Source organism: Eumetopias jubatus, unplaced genomic scaffold, assembly GCF_037043125.1.
Source record: "Eumetopias jubatus isolate StellerSeaLion01/CBP00866 unplaced genomic scaffold, mEumJub1_p1.0 scaffold_2, whole genome shotgun sequence".
In the NCBI taxonomy this organism is placed as follows: Eukaryota; Metazoa; Chordata; class Mammalia; order Carnivora; family Otariidae; genus Eumetopias; species Eumetopias jubatus.
Genome location: NW_028274808.1, coordinates 60,012,030 through 60,029,883, shown reverse-complemented (window position 1 = coordinate 60,029,883; position 17,854 = coordinate 60,012,030). Strand labels below are relative to the sequence as shown.

The 17,854-nt window shown below is 38.9% G+C and overlaps 1 protein-coding gene across 2 annotated transcripts in view; it reads left to right on the top strand.

Moving 5' to 3' along the window:
- Nucleotides 1-17,854, top strand: part of PALLD (palladin, cytoskeletal associated protein) — a 388,100-nt gene that overhangs the window by 155,401 nt on the left and 214,845 nt on the right. For both annotated transcript variants that reach the window (XM_088021011.1, XM_028104419.2), the window contains exons 3-7: nt 4,986-5,052; nt 6,669-6,774; nt 9,146-9,220; nt 13,296-13,437; nt 13,966-13,989. In XM_088021011.1, coding sequence (XP_087877137.1) covers nt 4,986-5,052; nt 6,669-6,774; nt 9,146-9,220; nt 13,296-13,437; nt 13,966-13,989 — 414 coding nt within the window. The remainder of the gene's footprint in view (nt 1-4,985; nt 5,053-6,668; nt 6,775-9,145; nt 9,221-13,295; nt 13,438-13,965; nt 13,990-17,854) is intronic.

Genomic DNA, 17,854 nt, shown 5'->3' with positions numbered 1-17,854 from the left:
CTGGTCACAACTACCCATGTCATTAATTTTTTTTTTTTTGAGGGAGCAAGTGCAGGGAGGGGGGCAGGCAGAAAGAGAAGGAGAAAAAGAATCCCAAGCAGACTCCATGCCTAGTGAGGAGCCCAACTCAGGCCTCAGTCCCGCAGCCCCAGGATCATGACCTGAGCAGAAACCAAGAGTCAGATGCTTAGCCAACTGAGCCACCCAGGCGCCCCATGTTAAACATTCTTTAAAACTCATTTTAATGTCTTTATAGTCATTCATCATTTATAAAATTTTAAATCATTGGCATTGCTTCATTAGTCTTATTGGAGTCTTAAATGGTTATTGCTGCACTGGTGATTATAGCGACTGAGAGAGAAGGGAGGGAGAGGTTGAGTAACTCGAATTTTGAAAAGCAAAGGATGCGCAAAGGATGAACGCTGTGACGTTTCACTAAAGTCTCTCAAGGTCTCCAGTATATATTTAATATATACATATATTTTTGAAAGGTTGATATTTGCTCTCATGAAGACTTCCTATTTCTCAGAGTTGAAGCTGTATGACTTAACTTCCAGCTTGCTTACACTCAGAAATATGCCTTTTTTCCCCTTTTATTAAGGCAGATACCAGATTGACAAAAATAATTAAAGCATAGTGTTTTTATGAGTGCAAGGGAAACGGGCATTTTGATGTATGGCTATCTTATACCCTTTCCTGGGGAAGTATTTTTTTTTAAGGTTTTATTTATTTATTTGGCAGAGAGAGACACAGCGAGAGAGAGGGAACACAAGCAGGGGGAGTGGGAGAGGGAGAAGCAGGCTTCCCGCGGAGCAGGGAGCCTCATGCGGGGCTCGATCCCAGGACCCCGGGATCATGACCTAAGCCAAAGGCAGATGCTTAATGACTGAGCCACCCAAGCCCCGCCTGGGGAATTTAGAGATGGAAATATTATATCCATTCCTAGTGGGATGGTGAAATTATGGTAAAGCTGCACACATGTATTTGAAGCAGCCATTAGAAAATTATTAAGTACGTGTCTGATGTCATAGAAAGGCATTTCACAATGTATTGAGTGAGTAGGGGAAAAAGGCAATAATTTAACAATAGGCATAGCATCATCTTCTTAAAATATATTATTTATATATGTACACAGGGATAAACTTTAGAAGGATATGCTCCAAAGTATCTAAATGGTGGTATTCCAAATGATTTTTTTCTTTAATTTTTGCTATTGAACATTTTCTGGGTCTTTTCCTATGAGGAAGTATTAAATGGGATACGTATCTTAAATGAAAAGGGCACACCTTTTAAAGGCAAAACAGCAGGTGCATTTTTGTGAGATTTCCACTGGCCCTGAATTTCCAGAAAAGAGCAGAGATCATGGGTATTTGATTCCTTCACTGTGTGTGGGGAGTGACATAGAAATAGCATTAGACGAACAGATAGATGGGTAGTAATTGCAGGTTCTGGATCATGTCCCTCTAGACTGGAGCCTCCATCAAAAACTGAAAGTGATGTTTTGATAATACAAAAATGGTAACTAGGGACAGGAATGTCCTTCCCTGACCAGCAGGTGCAGAGCAGATGACCAAAGGGAGGAGGCAGAAGGAGAGAGGGAGGGGAGAGTTATCTTGAGGGGGGAGGGAACTTGCTGGCACAGATAGGGAGATTTGATCTGCCACCGTCTGCAGGAGCTTGAAGGTATACCTGAGACAGAAGGTGACCTTGAGATTTCACAAGGGTTGGACAGGTGTGCAAAAACTAGCCAATGTATTCTTATCCAGGGGTTACAAATCTTTTTGGCCCTTTACCTTTCTCTGAAAACCAGCTGGAAAAAAATTGGGAAAAAAGAATTTTCAAAGAAAGGAAAGGCTTTCTAACTAGATAATCGGAGGGGATTTTATTTTTAAGATTTAAAATGTTTAGGGCGCCTGGGTGGCTCAGATGGTTGAGTGTCTGCCTTCGGTTCGGGTCATGATCCCAGGGTCCTGGGATCGAGTCCCGCATTGGGCTGCCTGCTCCTTGGGAGCCTCCTTCTCCCTCTGCCCGACCCCCAGCTCTGTCTCCCATGAATAAATAAATAAAATCTTAAAAAAAAAAAGATTTAAAATGTTTGGCATCAGGGGTGCCTGGGTGGCTCAGTCGTTAAGCATCTGCCTTCGGCTCAGGTCATGGCCCCAGGGTCCTGGGATTGAGCCCCGTGTCGGGCTCCCTGCCTAGCAGGAAGCCTGCTTCTCCCTCTCCCACTCCCCCTAGCTTGTGTTCCCTCTCTCGCTGTCTCTCTCTCTCTGTCAAATAAATAAATAAAAATCTTTAAAAAAATAAATACAAATAAAATGTTTGGCATCAGATGAAAGACAGCTATTTGTCTCCCCAGTTTCTGGGCACTTTGAGAGCATCTGTGATAACTTCGGTAGGACTTTTGCTCCCCCTCCTTTTCTCTTTAATGCTCCTGTGATTCCAGTAGAACTGATCTGTCTCAGGTTACCCCTGATTTTCTGGTAACTGAGTCTACTGATTCTTCCTCCTATTTCCCCTGCTCACGTCCCATACCTCCTCATCACGGTTAAAAATTTCTCCATCTCTATCACCTATTTTTGAGGGTTTGCTGGTTCTGCTGCTCTTTTGTTTTGCTACTCCCCCAGTTCATCCTGCATGGTTAATTTTCCCACTCACCACTCTGGATGCCTAGACAGAAAGTCCAAGCACTTGGCCCCTTGTATTCAGCATCCCACTTTACATTTCTCGACTTGCCTCCCACTGTGCCCCCTAGCATGCTGCTCTTCTGTGGTTGCTCAGTTCACTTTCTGTCCCCAACCAAGCATTTGCGGTTCCCAAGGTTCCATTCATTCATCCTGCCACCAGTTGAAGGCCTGCCATTAGCAAGGTATGAAGCCGAGGCCTCTGAGGCATAGACATCCACAGCATATGAAGGTCATACCACATGGGGGATGTCACAGACCACAAGTTCAAAAATCCTCTCCCCACAGCTTTGTAGTTATGTAACCTTATGCAAATTACTTAATCTCTTGGTTCCTCAATTTTCTAATGTGTAATTGGACATAATTCACCTCTTAGTGAGGTGAGTTATTATAATAATTAAATGTTATACAGTGCCTAGCAGATTCCCAGGCAAAATAATAAGTACTCAAAAATTGGTAGTTCCCTTCCTAACCCCACCTCAATTTTTCAAAAAAAACTTATAGTTTTCTAGCAGATATGATGTTATAAGTGACCTGAGTAGTATCAGCAAGAACATGGGGAGTTCAGAGAAGACAGAGCACAGAAAACACTAATAGGCTGATCATATCTAGAAGACTAAGAGTTTCCTACGAGAGTGAATAATATAACTAAATGTACAAACATGGGAAAAGACCAAGAAAGGAAAGCCCCCACCTCCTTTGGGTCTTTACTCAAAGTCTCCAACTTGATGGAGCCTTCCTTGCCACCCCACTTCACATTGCATCCCACACCATGCCCATCCTTCCCTATATCCCTACTCTGATTTGCTTTCCCATTTCACTCACCACTGTGTCATGTATGTATTTAGTCTGTGGTCTGTGTCTTCAAAAGAATGTAAACTCCACGGGGGCAGGGGTGTGTGGGGTGTATGTGTATATTTCTTCACTGCTGCATTCCCATTACCTAGTGGAATGTACACCAGTGAGTATGTTCAACTCTCTGGCTTGGGGTTATGGGACATGGAAGTTCTGGCTGATAGAGCTAGAAAATCTGGTTGGAAATCATGAAAGCCACTAAATAGCAGGGGTTTAAGTTTTTAAATTTACTGAGTTGAAATTCCTTATCTTAGTTTTTTTTTTTTTTTAAACAGGAAAGGTGAGCTATAGTAAAAAATGACATCGGTTGAAGATTGACAGAGAGACAGAGGAAGACAAGATAAGAATCTATTGTGGTAGTCTAGGAACTAACTGAAGAAAGCCTATACTAAGCAGTAGTTAGAGAGGTAAATAGGAAGGGACAGCAGACATTGCAGCAGAGTTACCTAAACCTTACTCTTAAAACATTAATAAAGGACAGGAGAAATAGAGTCATGGAACGGAACACTGGGCAGCCATCCAAGAAATTGAGGAAATGCATATATTCTAAATGTATTTGTAAGCAACAATAATTGCAAAGAGTACATATAGTGTGATTCTACTTGTAGAGATTATGTACATAAATACATGTATGTAAATACATTAAATTTATCTGACAAATAGATATCAGACTATTAACACGTGCAGAATGGCATTAAGGAAGGTACCCACTGGTCTTTAGTATTATGTCACACAATTCTATGCTGTTTGGTTACTTTTCTAAAAGCATGTATTATTTTATATTAAAGTATCTTTAAATAATTTAACTCACTTTAAATACGTCTCATAAAAGAAATGTCAAGAGTATACTTCTAATCATCACAATTATTTTAAATCTATCACAGTTTGCATTTTGACTAAAAACCTGATAAGGTTACCCTTAATTCAAAAACCGTAATGACTTGAATGAATTTGGGAAAGCATGATCCAAAATCAGAGAACTTCTTATTCAAGAATGAAGCCACTATTTTGTTCTAATTTATCACAGAGTCAGAAAGCATCTCCTAATGAATGAGCAATAAAGTCATTAATAATCTACACAATGTAATCTCCTGGGAAAGGGTTAAAGTTTAAAATCATGAATGCTTTGCACACAGACACACACACACATTTATTTCATAGTTTATAAGCCATTTAAAAATATGGTTGTGATGACCAAAGTGATAAAAATGAAACTAATAGTAAATCTGGCATTAAAAACATATTGCTTTGAAGAAAGCTTTTTATAGAAGATCTTTGCTTTAAGTAGTTTTATGAAAATAACAGTTCAACTAAAAATGGTCTGAACCATTCCCTATTTCAACATGACTTCGTATGTGATTATTTAAAAATGAGAAATATTACTCCTTGAAGCAGTTATAGATACTACTCAAATCTTAAATTTATCACTATTTTTCACTTTCTCAGGTGCCAGTTCGACAGATTCTGAGAGTGAAAATTTAGCTTTCAAATCAAACCCTGGAGCCATGCCACAGTAAGTGCCTACGATCCCATCAATTATCTGTACAACAAAGAATGTGGACAGAATCACTGGGGTAAGAAGCAGTGCACCTTGTGCTGCGAAGGAAGAGGTCAGCTGATGTCAGTCAAAGATCCAATATTTGAATGTGGAACATAATTTCTAACTGATGAATTTAGACTTTGAAGTCTGCACTTCATCATCAAGATGCCAAAATCAAACCATAGACAATCTTAAGTTTCAAGGACAACTAACTGGTTATAAATACACGAAAACAACAGCAGCATTGAGAGGAAATTATTTAAATCATTACCAAAATGTAAATGAGGACCAATCTATTTATACAAATTGGAAAGTGTGCAATTAGCCCAGAAATACTTGGATAAAGACTACTACTAGTTAGATCTTATCATGAAAATTGTAAAATTTAGTTCTTCTTACAAAGACAAATGGATTATTTTCCAAAATAATTATTATGTAAATTGATGATAGTAAGTAAATTTTTGCAAAAATAAAATCAGAGATTTTATTCTCTTTGAATTAGAATAATTCCCATGTTCTTGCTGAGAATAAAATCTAATTCTAATTCTAGTTTTGCATTCCCATTACCTAGTGGAATGTACACCAGTGAGTATGTTCAACTCTCTGGCTTGGGGTTATGGGACATGGAATTTCAAAATTCTCTAATTTTGAACTCTAGAATTCTAGAGTTGAATTGAACTCTAGCAAATCTAATTCTAATTCTAGTTTTGCATTCCCATTACCTAGTGGAATGTACACCAGTGAGTATGTTCAACTCTCTGGCTTGGGGTTATGGGACATGGAATTTCAAAATTCTCTAATTTTGAACTCTAGAATTCAAAATTCTACCAGAATTTTGTAGAAAACTCCATGAGTATTGAGACTGTGCTAATAAATTCCTTTGATCTGCTACAGATACATAACAATTATATCTATTCAGCATCAAATAATCCCTGAGTATTAATGCTAAAGGAACCTTATGAGATCATATACTCTGCCACTCCTGATTTCAGATAAGGATCTTAAGTTTTGTGAAGTTACTTGACTCGCTTGAGATTGCACAGCCAGCCTCTTAACAAAATTGGGCCTAGAAACCAACACTTCTTAACCTTTTTCTATACCTCACTAACTTTTATGCAGTAAGAAAAGACAAAAATGCCAAGACATTCCCAACAAAATTAGAAACCAGAACAAAGAACAGCTGCTAGACTTAAAATAGACCACTAAAACTTTGAATTAAATACAGAACCCTAACCCTAAAGATTTCAAGTATCTGCTTATTGCTAGAGATTGGACCTTTTCCAGGTATTTTCTTTTCTCTTAGGATTTCCAGGTTCAATACTTTAGGTTCTCTAATAATAACTGAGTTATATATACTTATTTTTCTTTTACCCGTGTGTTTATTTTGCTAATATCTATAAGGTCTATCCTGTGCATATGTTTACCGCAGCTATTCTAACTGTAGATTATGGCTTCCCATCTCTGAAGCACTTAGAATTGAAGTGGATTGAGTGCACAAAAAGAAACTGAGCTCTTGTGGGGAAATCTTTCAAAGAGTAATTCCTGCTTTAAAAAAATTGATGGAATACACTTGCCTCCTTATTTTCCAGAGCTCAAAAGAAAACGACTTCTGTCTCCTTGACAATAGGATCCTCGTCTCCAAAGACAGGAGTGACCACAGCTGTGATTCAACCATTGTCTGTCCCTGTTCAACAGGTAAGTGTGCCTTGGACCAGAGACCATAGTGAGTCAAACTCATTAGCAAACTTCTTGGTTTAAAAATTACAGCTTTGATTCCAACTAGTACACTCCCTGCAGTATTTTTTAAGTGGGAACACAACTAGGAGGAAAGAAAATGGTAGGTAAAGTCCTCCCTTTCAACCCACTAAAAATCATCTTTAATCAAAAACACATCACCAATTAGTCAACGTCTGCATTTCCATTAGGAATGTCTCTAATGGTCCATAACCTGATAAAGTGGTATCTCTTTTAGCTATGACTATTTGAGTTTTCTTCCATCGATATGTCCTCTTCTGTTTAGCCAAATTTATTAGCTCATTTAAAACAAATTAGAAGCAAGAGAAGTCCACATACCAACAAAAGTTCTTCTAAGAGATAAACAGATAATTAAAAAAAATTCCAATTTCTTGACTTAACCAAGCATTTTTATCTTGCCTTTTTTTCATTATAAGACTGCTATATCCAAGAAAGAACAACAAACAATACACACTACTGGAAAATAATATTGAGTTTACTTTGCAAACATAACAGGAAAATTTTTTGAACAGTAAAATAAATTAGAATCTAAATGTTTTCATCAGATGTATGTTGCTTTGCCTTCATGCTATGATGTGTATATTTAAATAAGACACTCACAAAAGACTTCCCCACCCTCGCCCTTGAAATGTAAATGAATTCCTAACTAGTAAGTCTGTTTTGTGAGCATCACCAGGTCCTCCATCTATTGAGCACTCAGGTGTTTTAGTAATTGTAATATGTGACATATACTCTTGGATATGTGGAATATGGAAACAGTAAGGACATTTGAGTTTATAAACTTGAACCAACCAGTATGATTCATTCAAAGATGGCCTAGATATTTCCTGTAAACCCTAAACCAGAGTGGAACTTCTAAAAATATTTCTGATTAAATCAGTGGATTTTTTTTTGTTTAATATTTAAGTATTGATGAATGCTTATTGGCACCATGCTAGGAATTTCATTGGAAAAAAATACATCACCAGCTTCATTTCCAAACACTTTATAGAACTATGCATGGGAAACAGGAAATATACACATGAAACATTTCTTGAATGTGGCAGACTATGTTAAAGTGTAACACAAAAGCCTAAGAGCAGAAAATATTTAAATATGTAAGCACCATAATAATGTAAATGGTACATTTTAAATGGTTTAAATTCTCCAGGAACACTAAATGGAAGGTCATATGTTCCAGGAGTATAGGAGGATGAGGGGCTCACAGAAACTCCATTGCTTAATTATTGTAAGCAACGTCACATAACGTTGAACACCCGGGAGCCCAATTGCCTGGGTGCAAATCCTAGCTCTACCATTTGATGTAACCTCTCTATGCCTGGTCTCTTCATCTGTAAAATGAAGATAATACCATCTATCTCACAGGACTATCCTGAGGATTCAATGAGGGAGTGAATCTCCCTATAACACTTAGAACAGTGCCTGGCACACTTCTAAATGCTATAGAAGTGTTCAAATAGTCTTTGGACATATAAAGACAACAAAAAGTGAGACCCAGTCTGAAGCACAAGCCAATGAGAAGTCTTACAAAGATAATGAATAAGGCCCTTTACTATCCTAGCATCTCTACGCCTCTGACAACATTCTCGATGATAAGTTGTGACATATTTAGACACGTGATATCAGATCACCATCGTCTGGGGTTAAGAAGCTAACAATTACTTACATAGAAGGGAATAAACCCAAAGTGTTTGAAAATAAATGATTGGAGAAAGAGACATATTTTCCATTCACTGCTCTGGAATCTTTATATTTCCCCAGAGACGAGTGCCATTCTGTAAGTATTTTAGCACCTTTGTTTTTTGCACATCAAGAAAAAAACAATATATTCCTTTTTAACTTGTTTCCTGTGATCCCTTATACAAAAAAGAGTGCAGGTTAAACATAAGGTAGATGGTTGATAATTTACCTTCCACTGCCAGCCACTTGTGCTTTTAATTCCATGAATCCAGACTGTATTTAAAAATAAAATATAATGTCTGTGAGAACTTTTGAAAAGACTCCTGTGGAAGTCCCACACACAGAAATCCATTTGGTAATAGCATTTACAAGCTCATGGATCCCCAAGGAACCAGGGAACTTTTACCTTGAATATCCTTTTGAATAGAGAAGCGTAACAGCTGTGAAAGGAGGATGTGGAACAATGTCTGTACTGTATGTGAGCCTAGACCAGCAAAATGACACATGGCGCTATTTGTGTTCCCTCGTTCCATTCATGTGGAGTGACTCCAATAATGAAAGTTTTCTTTAGCCCGTCTTTTCAACAGTTTCTATATTCAGAATTTGATCCATGCGTCTCTGCATTTTTCAGGTCCACAGTCCAACCTCGTATCTCTGCCGACCCGATGGAGCTGCTCCTGCCTACTTTCCTCCTATTTTTACAAAGGTCTGATATCTGCAAGTCTCGTTCTCTGTGTTTGCTTTGGTCCGTAAGTTCCCTTCACATGGGGCTTCATGTAGCAGTCTTTAAAAATTAAAATGAACAGATCCACAGGCTCTCATGGTTACCTTTGGGGCTAAATAGGTATTTACGGAACAACTGTTATGTGAGTATCATCTTGTCAAGGGTCTGAATGATGTGGGTGTGGTTAGTGACCTGATGGAGCTTACAATAGAGTGGGGAAAACCAAGACGGGTAGAAAAAAATGAGACAAAGAGCTGTGTAGAAAGTTGCTTGGGAGAACCAGCATGTTTTAGAGGAAAAAAAAAAAGGACTAACTTCAGTTTGTTCTCCAAGTTTGTGTTTTGCATTGCCAGACTGAATGACATCCATTTCAGTAGTCAACTGCTCAACTCAGAAATGGCTGTATGTGGTGTATTTTTTTTTTTTTTTTTGAGAAAATTACAAACCTTGATTGAAAGACATCCAAAAGGCCCAAATAAGTGGAGAGAGATTCTATGTCTGTGGACTGAAAATTGATAAAGTCATGACTCCCAGATTAACCTATAAATTTAATACAGATCTAGCTGAAATTCCAGCGGGTTCCTTGTTTTATTTGTTTGATGTAGAACTTGGCAATTTGATTCTAAGAAAACAAGGTCTAAAAATAGCCAGGGTACTCCTGAAGAAGGAATATTGGATGCTGGTAAGGAAGGCATGGGATTTGTCCTCGGAGATGTCAAGACTTTGTAAAGGTAGAGTAGTTAGGATAGTATGGTGCTGAAGAAGACCAGACAAATTGGCAGGTGATCAGAGTCCACAGACACTCCAATAGATACAAAAACCTACAGATTGCTGGGTAAAGAATGAATTCTTCAGTAGAGATAAAAAAAAAATATTAAATTGGACTCCTACCTCACACTTTTTACAAAAATCTAGGCCAAGTAAACAAAAGACAGATGTGAAAAAGCAAATCCATAAAACTTGTGCAAGGCAGTAGAGAAGAGCATCTTGCTTGTCTTCTTGTAGGGAATGATTTTTTTCCTTCCAAGCCAGCCTGGATCCAGCTTTATTAAAGGTCTTTTTGTAAGCAGGGTATTTAGTGTAAGACACGGGCAACAAATGATTTTATTTGACAACAACTTTGAAAGCACCAAAAAAAACAAAACAAAGAAACCTGACCACTGAAAGCAATGCCACTGTAGTCATCCATGAAGTTGTCCTTTCATGCTGAGAATAGCAGATGTTCCCGTGGTGTGGATAGTTCAGCTGCTATGTGGTTTTAGAGCTTTTCAAAAGCAGCTTCACCAGATCATCACCAGGAAGTCTGTGTTCTCTGATGTTGATTTTGGGGTCCCAGTGTACCTCTTGATTTAAGCAAATAGAGAGGATGTGAGATTTTGCTTTCCCTCCCCACAGGGTTGCCCCACTGTGGCCTGGCATATGGTGATGGTACGGAACTCCTCCTGGGCACGAAGAGAAAGCCTCAAAAACTAGACAAAAAACCTTGTTCCTCCATTGCATTCCAGATCCTGAGACATTGACACTATATTAGTGGTGTATCCGCTCCCCCAGAAGAAAACTGGGAAACGTATTCTGTGCTAATCACACAACTTAGTAAAAAGAAAAGTGAAACATAATTCTGTATTTTTATAAAGGTTGATTTAAAAAAAAAAATCACGAACTGTAGAGTGAGTGGCAGCGTGGAGCATACCTCATTGGGCATCTCCAGTGCCTTCTGCCTTCTGTGTCTAGACTGTAGACCATCTCTGTTCTCTGCAGAATTGCTTCCTTCCTTCCTGGCATTTGCTTTCCCCTTTGTCCATTTGGGCATCTTCTCTCCCTGCTATGCTGGCTCCTTTTGGGCCCGGGCTTTGGTTTTGGAGGGGCAGGTTTAGAAAATAAATCTGCTCATCTCCTTTGTAACTCAAAGTAGCCTCCCCTTTGTCACCCTTAGCATCTTTTTTTGGTCTTTCTCTTGGGCATGATGGTGACAGTGAATTGTCAGGTGGGCTTTGCTGGTCTAACAGGCGCCCATCTGTTTCCTCATACTGCTGTGATAAGGATTTCCAGGTGTCACAGCTGCTCAGAGGCAGAGGCCGTGCTCCTGCCTGCAGGCCACCAGGCTTAGCTGGGACAGCAGAGCTGGTTTGGGACTGTGGGACTGGGGACAGTAGAGACTCATGGGAGACAAGAGAGCAACTAGCCTTATGTTGCATTTCTTTCTAAATAGTTTGGCCCCTTCAAGGAATCACAGTATCAGGTGGGCTTGATATATGACAGGAGATAGCCTTATATGGACCCTAAAACACTCAGGGGTCCCCAGTTCTACCCTGAGTGGATGATGTAGATTGCCATGTGCAACCTCTGAAGGCTGGCTCTTAGTCTCCCTTCAGGGCTCCTCCTTGTGTCGCTGAAGATTCTCCTAATGGTGCACTCTGCTTAGCTGTGGCTTTTCTCAAGATGAAAAGGTTTGTTCCAGGTTGAGTGGTATTGTAATCCTGGAATAACTCTGTGGAGTTTTGACAGCTTCGGGTCCTTGGCGTCTACCCGTTTTCTCTATCTCTGACTTTCCAACGTTTGAACAAAACACACAATCCTAGGAATAAATCAGAGTCTCCTCTGGAGCCCGAAAGCTCAGTCATGAAAAATATTTGTGTACCATTTGAAATCTACCATGAGCAACTTCCTGGACAAGCCAGGAAGTGTTTAATAATTAATCCACACAACCTGGGCCCTGTTAGCGACACTTTTCCTGCTGTGATCCCATAGTAAATTAGCTCTTCTCTGGACCCAGTCACAAAGTAAAAAAAAGTCAATTTAAAACCAGAGATTTCCTACATTTAAAAATAAGGAGACAGAATGCAATCAGAAGTAGTTAATAATTTTAACCTTTTCACTTAAAGAAAAAAAAGCATTCTTGTTAACCACCCAGATTATTATCAAATGCCTTCTCAGACTTAACATTAGCCTTTTATAGTTCTTCTGCCAACAGTGTCGACTCTGAGAATTTCCTTAGGGCTCTACCACGCTCACTGCAGCCCATTTGCTGCAACATTTGTTTTTTTCCAGCACATCATTTGTTGTCCCTTCAGATAATCTTAAATAAACAAACAAAACCAGAAAAGACCACACACTTCTTAATGGGGATTTGTTTGCTTTTGGTTGACGTGTAGGTGAATTACTGTCATATCTGAATTATTTTAAGAGTTCTACATCACCTATGTAAGATCTCAAACTCTCAAGTCAGCAGTTGCAAGAGTCAAAAAGTTGAAGTAGGCCCTACTGCTAAGTAATCCTGGAGGAGGAAGGCAGGGGGAGGACATCTGTGAGGGGACTATTAATCTTTTGATATTTAATAACAAGTATAAAAGCTTTACCTCTTTGCATCTGTGCAGCCAAATTAATTTCTAATCTGTTGCACTATAAAAATTTACGGGTCTGGACTTGGAGTGGGGTTAGGGGCAACAAGGGTAATTGCAAGGGAAGAGGAAATAAGGGTCACGAACGGAGAAGTACTGCAGGTTTTATTATTTTACTCAGAACTCCAAAATGAGAAAATCCCCAAGCCCCTTATCTTAATAAACCTGACATAGGAAGCTCATTGGCAGAGATGGTGGTGGTGGTGGGGGGAGAACATGAAAAAGTTGGGGCATGTAAAAACAAATTATGCCTTTTTTCTCTTCCTGTCTGGTTTTCCCAGGAATCTACATTCATATGGAACATAATTGTTTTAGGAAGTCTGCATTCCACCAGCTAACTCTTCAGTGTAGATAGAGAAAGGTAACAGGCATTGCCATAAAATTCCATAAATATGAAAATGTCAGTAAATTTGCAGACAGACCCAAAATGTCCACAGCCCCAGTGGTAGACCTTACTAATCTCACTACACGGAGATTATGGAAAGCTAACAATTGATGGATTTCAAGGTGCCTATTTTTACCTGAGTTAGTGGTAATTATTTTATAATGTAAGTTTTACATATTTTTCCCCTCTAAGATTTGGAAGCTTTATTTTCTGTTCTGAAATTGTGTAAGAGTGCACCAAAGTCTAATGGGGAGTGTCTTCCTTGAACTTTTAGGAACTGCAAAGCATAGCAGCATCCGAGGGTCAGGTGGTGGTTCTGGAGTGCCGGGTCCGAGGAGCACCCCCTTTGCAGGTCAAGTGGTTCCGACAAGGGAGTGAAATTCAAGACTCTCCAGATTTCAGAATTCTCCAGAAAAGTAAGGAGAGGTTCCCATTCTCCCACATCTGTCCATTTTCTTCTCTCAAGCTTCAGGAAAACCAAGAAGGGTTTAGTCATTCAAGATGAATTGATTTCTATTTTCGAAGAGTAGTGAGGCCAGATAATCTGCAGATATGCGGGGTCCAGTAAATTAAAGTCGTGGTGGTCATTTGTGTACCCCTTTGAAAGTCTAATAAAGTTGTATGTTCTCCAGAAAAAATGTTACATACATTTGAACTCAAAGTTGGCCAAATAATTTTAGGAGGTTTACAAGCCTCCTATAAGCCCTTCTATGAACTGTGGTTTAAAAAACTTCCTAGTGTAAGCTGTTACTGGAATTTGGGTTTCTGTATTTATAGAAATATAAATAGATCTATTATCACTTTATCTTTTCTGTTATGGAGTTCCCTATATCCTACGGACATGTCCTGGACAAAGTAATAGTGAAAAGATAGGTAGGTTTCTTATTAATGGAACCCCATTCTAATACCCCGTTTTATTTATTTTTTTCTCATGTGACAAACAGAACCTAGATCTACAGCTGAACCTGGTAAGAAGCTCTTTTTTCTTTGGTAATGTATCTTTTGGGTTTCAATAGTTCTTTGTTTCAGTTTTAAAGCCATAAGCAGAACAATGTTTTCGCAGTTCCCTGGAAATACGAAACCCCCTTAAAGACAATATCTTCTTTATCATGGGGTCTGTACACTGCATTTTTACATCAGCTTCTTTATTAGTAAAACATTAAGTTCTATTCAGACAAGAAGGTCAAGCTCAGTGACTTACAGCTTTTTTTAAATATGGTCTTTTATATTCAGAAAGCAAACTAAGCTCATGATGAAAAAATGTCCACCTAAAATTCCAGTAGAAAAGAACCATCTGCTACATACTTCTATGGACCAAAACCTACTAATGGCTCGACCCTCCAGCTTAGAACTGTCTCACATGAGAGCAGCCCAAAGATGTAAGCAAAGCTGCTGACCACCGGCATTTCTCATTTATGTCCCTTGAGCCGTAAACTTTTACTGTTCTACAAGCATGAAGAAAGTCATCTTGCCCTAGGATCTCTCTTAATTACCAGGTCATTTGACCTCATCAGAGTGCTATGTTATCCAGAAGCGCCAGGTCCGACTGTTCCCCTGCTCCAGACTTCTTGTGTATTTATGACTCCCCATGAACTACAACGTTTGCAAAAGAAATGAAAATTTTTGTCTGTGCATTTCATAGGATACCCTCCTCGAGACTACTTTCTTTTGCATTTCTCCCATCAGCAAAATAACCAGTTTTGCTGACTCCTTGGCTAACGGTAGAAAAACTGATTTGTGCCTCTGCCTCAGGGTCGAGCAGGCTCTTAGGAGCCAAGGCTTTGCTCTGTCTGTTCTTGGGGAACGTGAAGGTTCTCTATGGGCTACTGCAGGTCAGATTACTGTGGTTCGTCCTGAACATTTCACAGCTGAGCTCTGGGCCATTAAAAGTAGGGTGTGATCCTTTTAGGATCCCAAGGTTAAAAGATGCTGAGTAGCATCCTCAGAGAACAATGGGGATTGATCTGCTGCCTTCTTGTCATGATTACAACTAGAATATGTTGTCCCACCTAATGTGTCAGTCACCACATTGAATACTGTAGTTACTTTCCAAAATGTGGAAATGCACAACGGCATATTTTGTCTGTGATAGGTCTTTATATAAAATGGCATCATGCTGGTTCCCTGATACATGGAGCTTCTGAAACTCAGTCTACTGCATGAGCTAAGATGTTAGGGCACATCTTTTGGGTTTACTGTTCTAAATAGACTTATCGATAGATGCAAAAGTAGGAGCCAGATACCTCTTTTTCTACAGAAAAGTTTGTGTGAAAAATCTATAGGCGGTTTATGCCTTTTGATACTTTATGTACCAATAAAACTAACATTTTGGGCCACAAATTCTAAAAGCATTGCTACTGGAATAGATCAGGACTGCTTTTGATGTTGTGTTTTGGATTCTGTGCAAATTTATGCAACTCTTTTTCATCGTGTTGTTACCATCGTCATCCCCTACAGAGGTGATGATGATTTATGAAATATCTCTGATGATCTCTGTTGGAAAATCCTAAACTAACCATCATCCGAAAATTCACAACACTGGTTAGAAGCTGCGTAGTTTAGTTTCTGAGTATGTACGTGTTTGAAAATTGAAAACAGTCTATTGGCTCAGAAGGGGTAAATTTGGGTGGGGAGGGAGAGTAGAAACATCTGCCAACCCCCTCTTCCATCCCTCTTCCTCTTTAGCCCTCATACCACACAATCTTTCAATTGTGATTTGCTGTTTTGCTTCTAGAATATAGTTTTGATCAGGATTACTTAATAAAATTAGTTCTAGGCAGCTTCCTGGAATAAAATGACCTCTAGAATGATTTTTAACAGGCAAAGTCATGAAGAAAAGAACAAGATGTGGGAGGCCTTCCTTTTAAGCTGCATATCCTAGCAATAGAAAAGTTTCTCCTCCCCGTGTTCACTGAATTTTATTTTTTTCTCCTTCAGTTCGATCTGAAAGCATTTAATAAAACAGACTCCTCCATTCCAACTATAATAACAGAATTTGCTGAAAACAAATATTTCTTGGTACAGAACTATGTCAACCAAATCTGTCAATACAGGGGAAAAATACCTTGTAGATGGGCAGGAGCTATTAAAAACAAAACATAGGGGCGCCTGGGTGGCTCAGTCGTTAAGCATCTGCCTTCAGCTCAGGTCGTGATCCCAGGGTCCTGGGATCGAGCCCCACATTGGGCTCCCTGCTCAGCGGGAAGCCTGCTTCTCCCTCTCCCGTTCCCCCTGCTTGTGTTCCCTCTCTTGCTGTGTCTCTCTCTGTCAAATAAATAAATTTTTAAAAAAATCTTAAAAAAAAAACCATAACTGGTTTTCTCTGATCTTTGATAATTTCTCCATAATTATATTTACTATAGTACTGGAATTGTTCCCTGGTCTTTTTAAATAGAGCATCAAAATTCTCTCCTTCCAGAAATCTACAACTGGTGTGTAGAGTTAAATAAAATTCTTGATTATATTTTTTTTAAAACAACAAAACTTTAAACACATGAATGGCTATTCCAGTGACTGTTCATGTGAGCTGTTATGAGTGAGAACTTCAGAACAAGCAAATGTTAAAACATATTTGTATTTAAACAATGTTTTGGCATGCTTGATTATTATTGTACTAGGTATGATTATGATTCTTTTATTAGTAGCCAGATGTTTTCCTTACATTGACCTTGAAGTTGACTGTTGACATGGTTGAGGGAAAAAACAAAATATATATTGAACTGTGTACTTTCCTTAAATGACCTGATTGACTTTTTTATCCATTAGGCCATTGAACTTATTCAACCATATAAAATGGATGTAAGAACTGGCTTCCCAGATAGCTGTTTTTTAGCCACTGTTAAGTGGAAAGAAGAAAAACAGACATGACTATAATACATCTGAGGAAAGAGATAAATTTTATAGGACTAGGGCAAGTGATGTTTTCCAAATGCTAAAACATAAATAGCCTTTGAAATTCAGGAACATATTTAAGCATTCGGATTTTATTACCCTGTCTTCCTACTCTCGTGCAGTCCTCTGACACATTCCCTCTTCTCTCCTCACTGTCTGGTGCTCCCTCGCTTCTCTCCTCCCCTGCTTCCTCTCTTTCTTAATCTCTCTTTTCACCTCCCCTTTTCCCTCCTTCATTCTTTTTATCTCTTTAACTCTTCTTCCTTTTTTAAATCGTGTGTAAGATGTGTTAAAGCTCTAGAGACAAAATTGAAATTCACTAGTACCTAGCTATAGCCCCATTAGGGATTAGATATTGAGATAAAGAAGGAACTAGCAGATTCTCTCCTAATGCATTGAGAGACTGAAACAGGTTTTTCTTGTCACTACTGTGTTGTATCTGTCTAATGTGTTTTACACTCCCTTCTCTGTCTAGACAGAAGTCAGCTTGCATCACAAATCTTTTCAGACTGTTTTGTGAATTAATAGCTAGTCAGCTTACTTAAGACCAACATCCGTTTGTCATATTACCTGCTCTGGCCTCTTTCTTTGACATTCTGACTTTATACTGATTGAATCCCTCAAAGGCTAGTCTGGGGCGGGGGTGGTGTGGAGGGCACAGAACACTCATTTGACAGCTCTTAATACTCAGACCCTTACTCAGCTGTCTGGAAGCAGCCACAAACTGTATTGAGTTACTTCTATAGCATTGTCTAATGGCATGCAAAATTAAAAATACTGTGTCTTGCTGGCTGGGAAATTATACACATAAAAGTACGGTGCCTTGAATACTTTCAATATGAATCTCTGCTAACCAGTGCCACCCATCATCTTAGATCATAGAGTCCATGTTCTGATTCTGTGATTCAGAATGTGAAGTTGATCATACTTGTTAAGTGTACT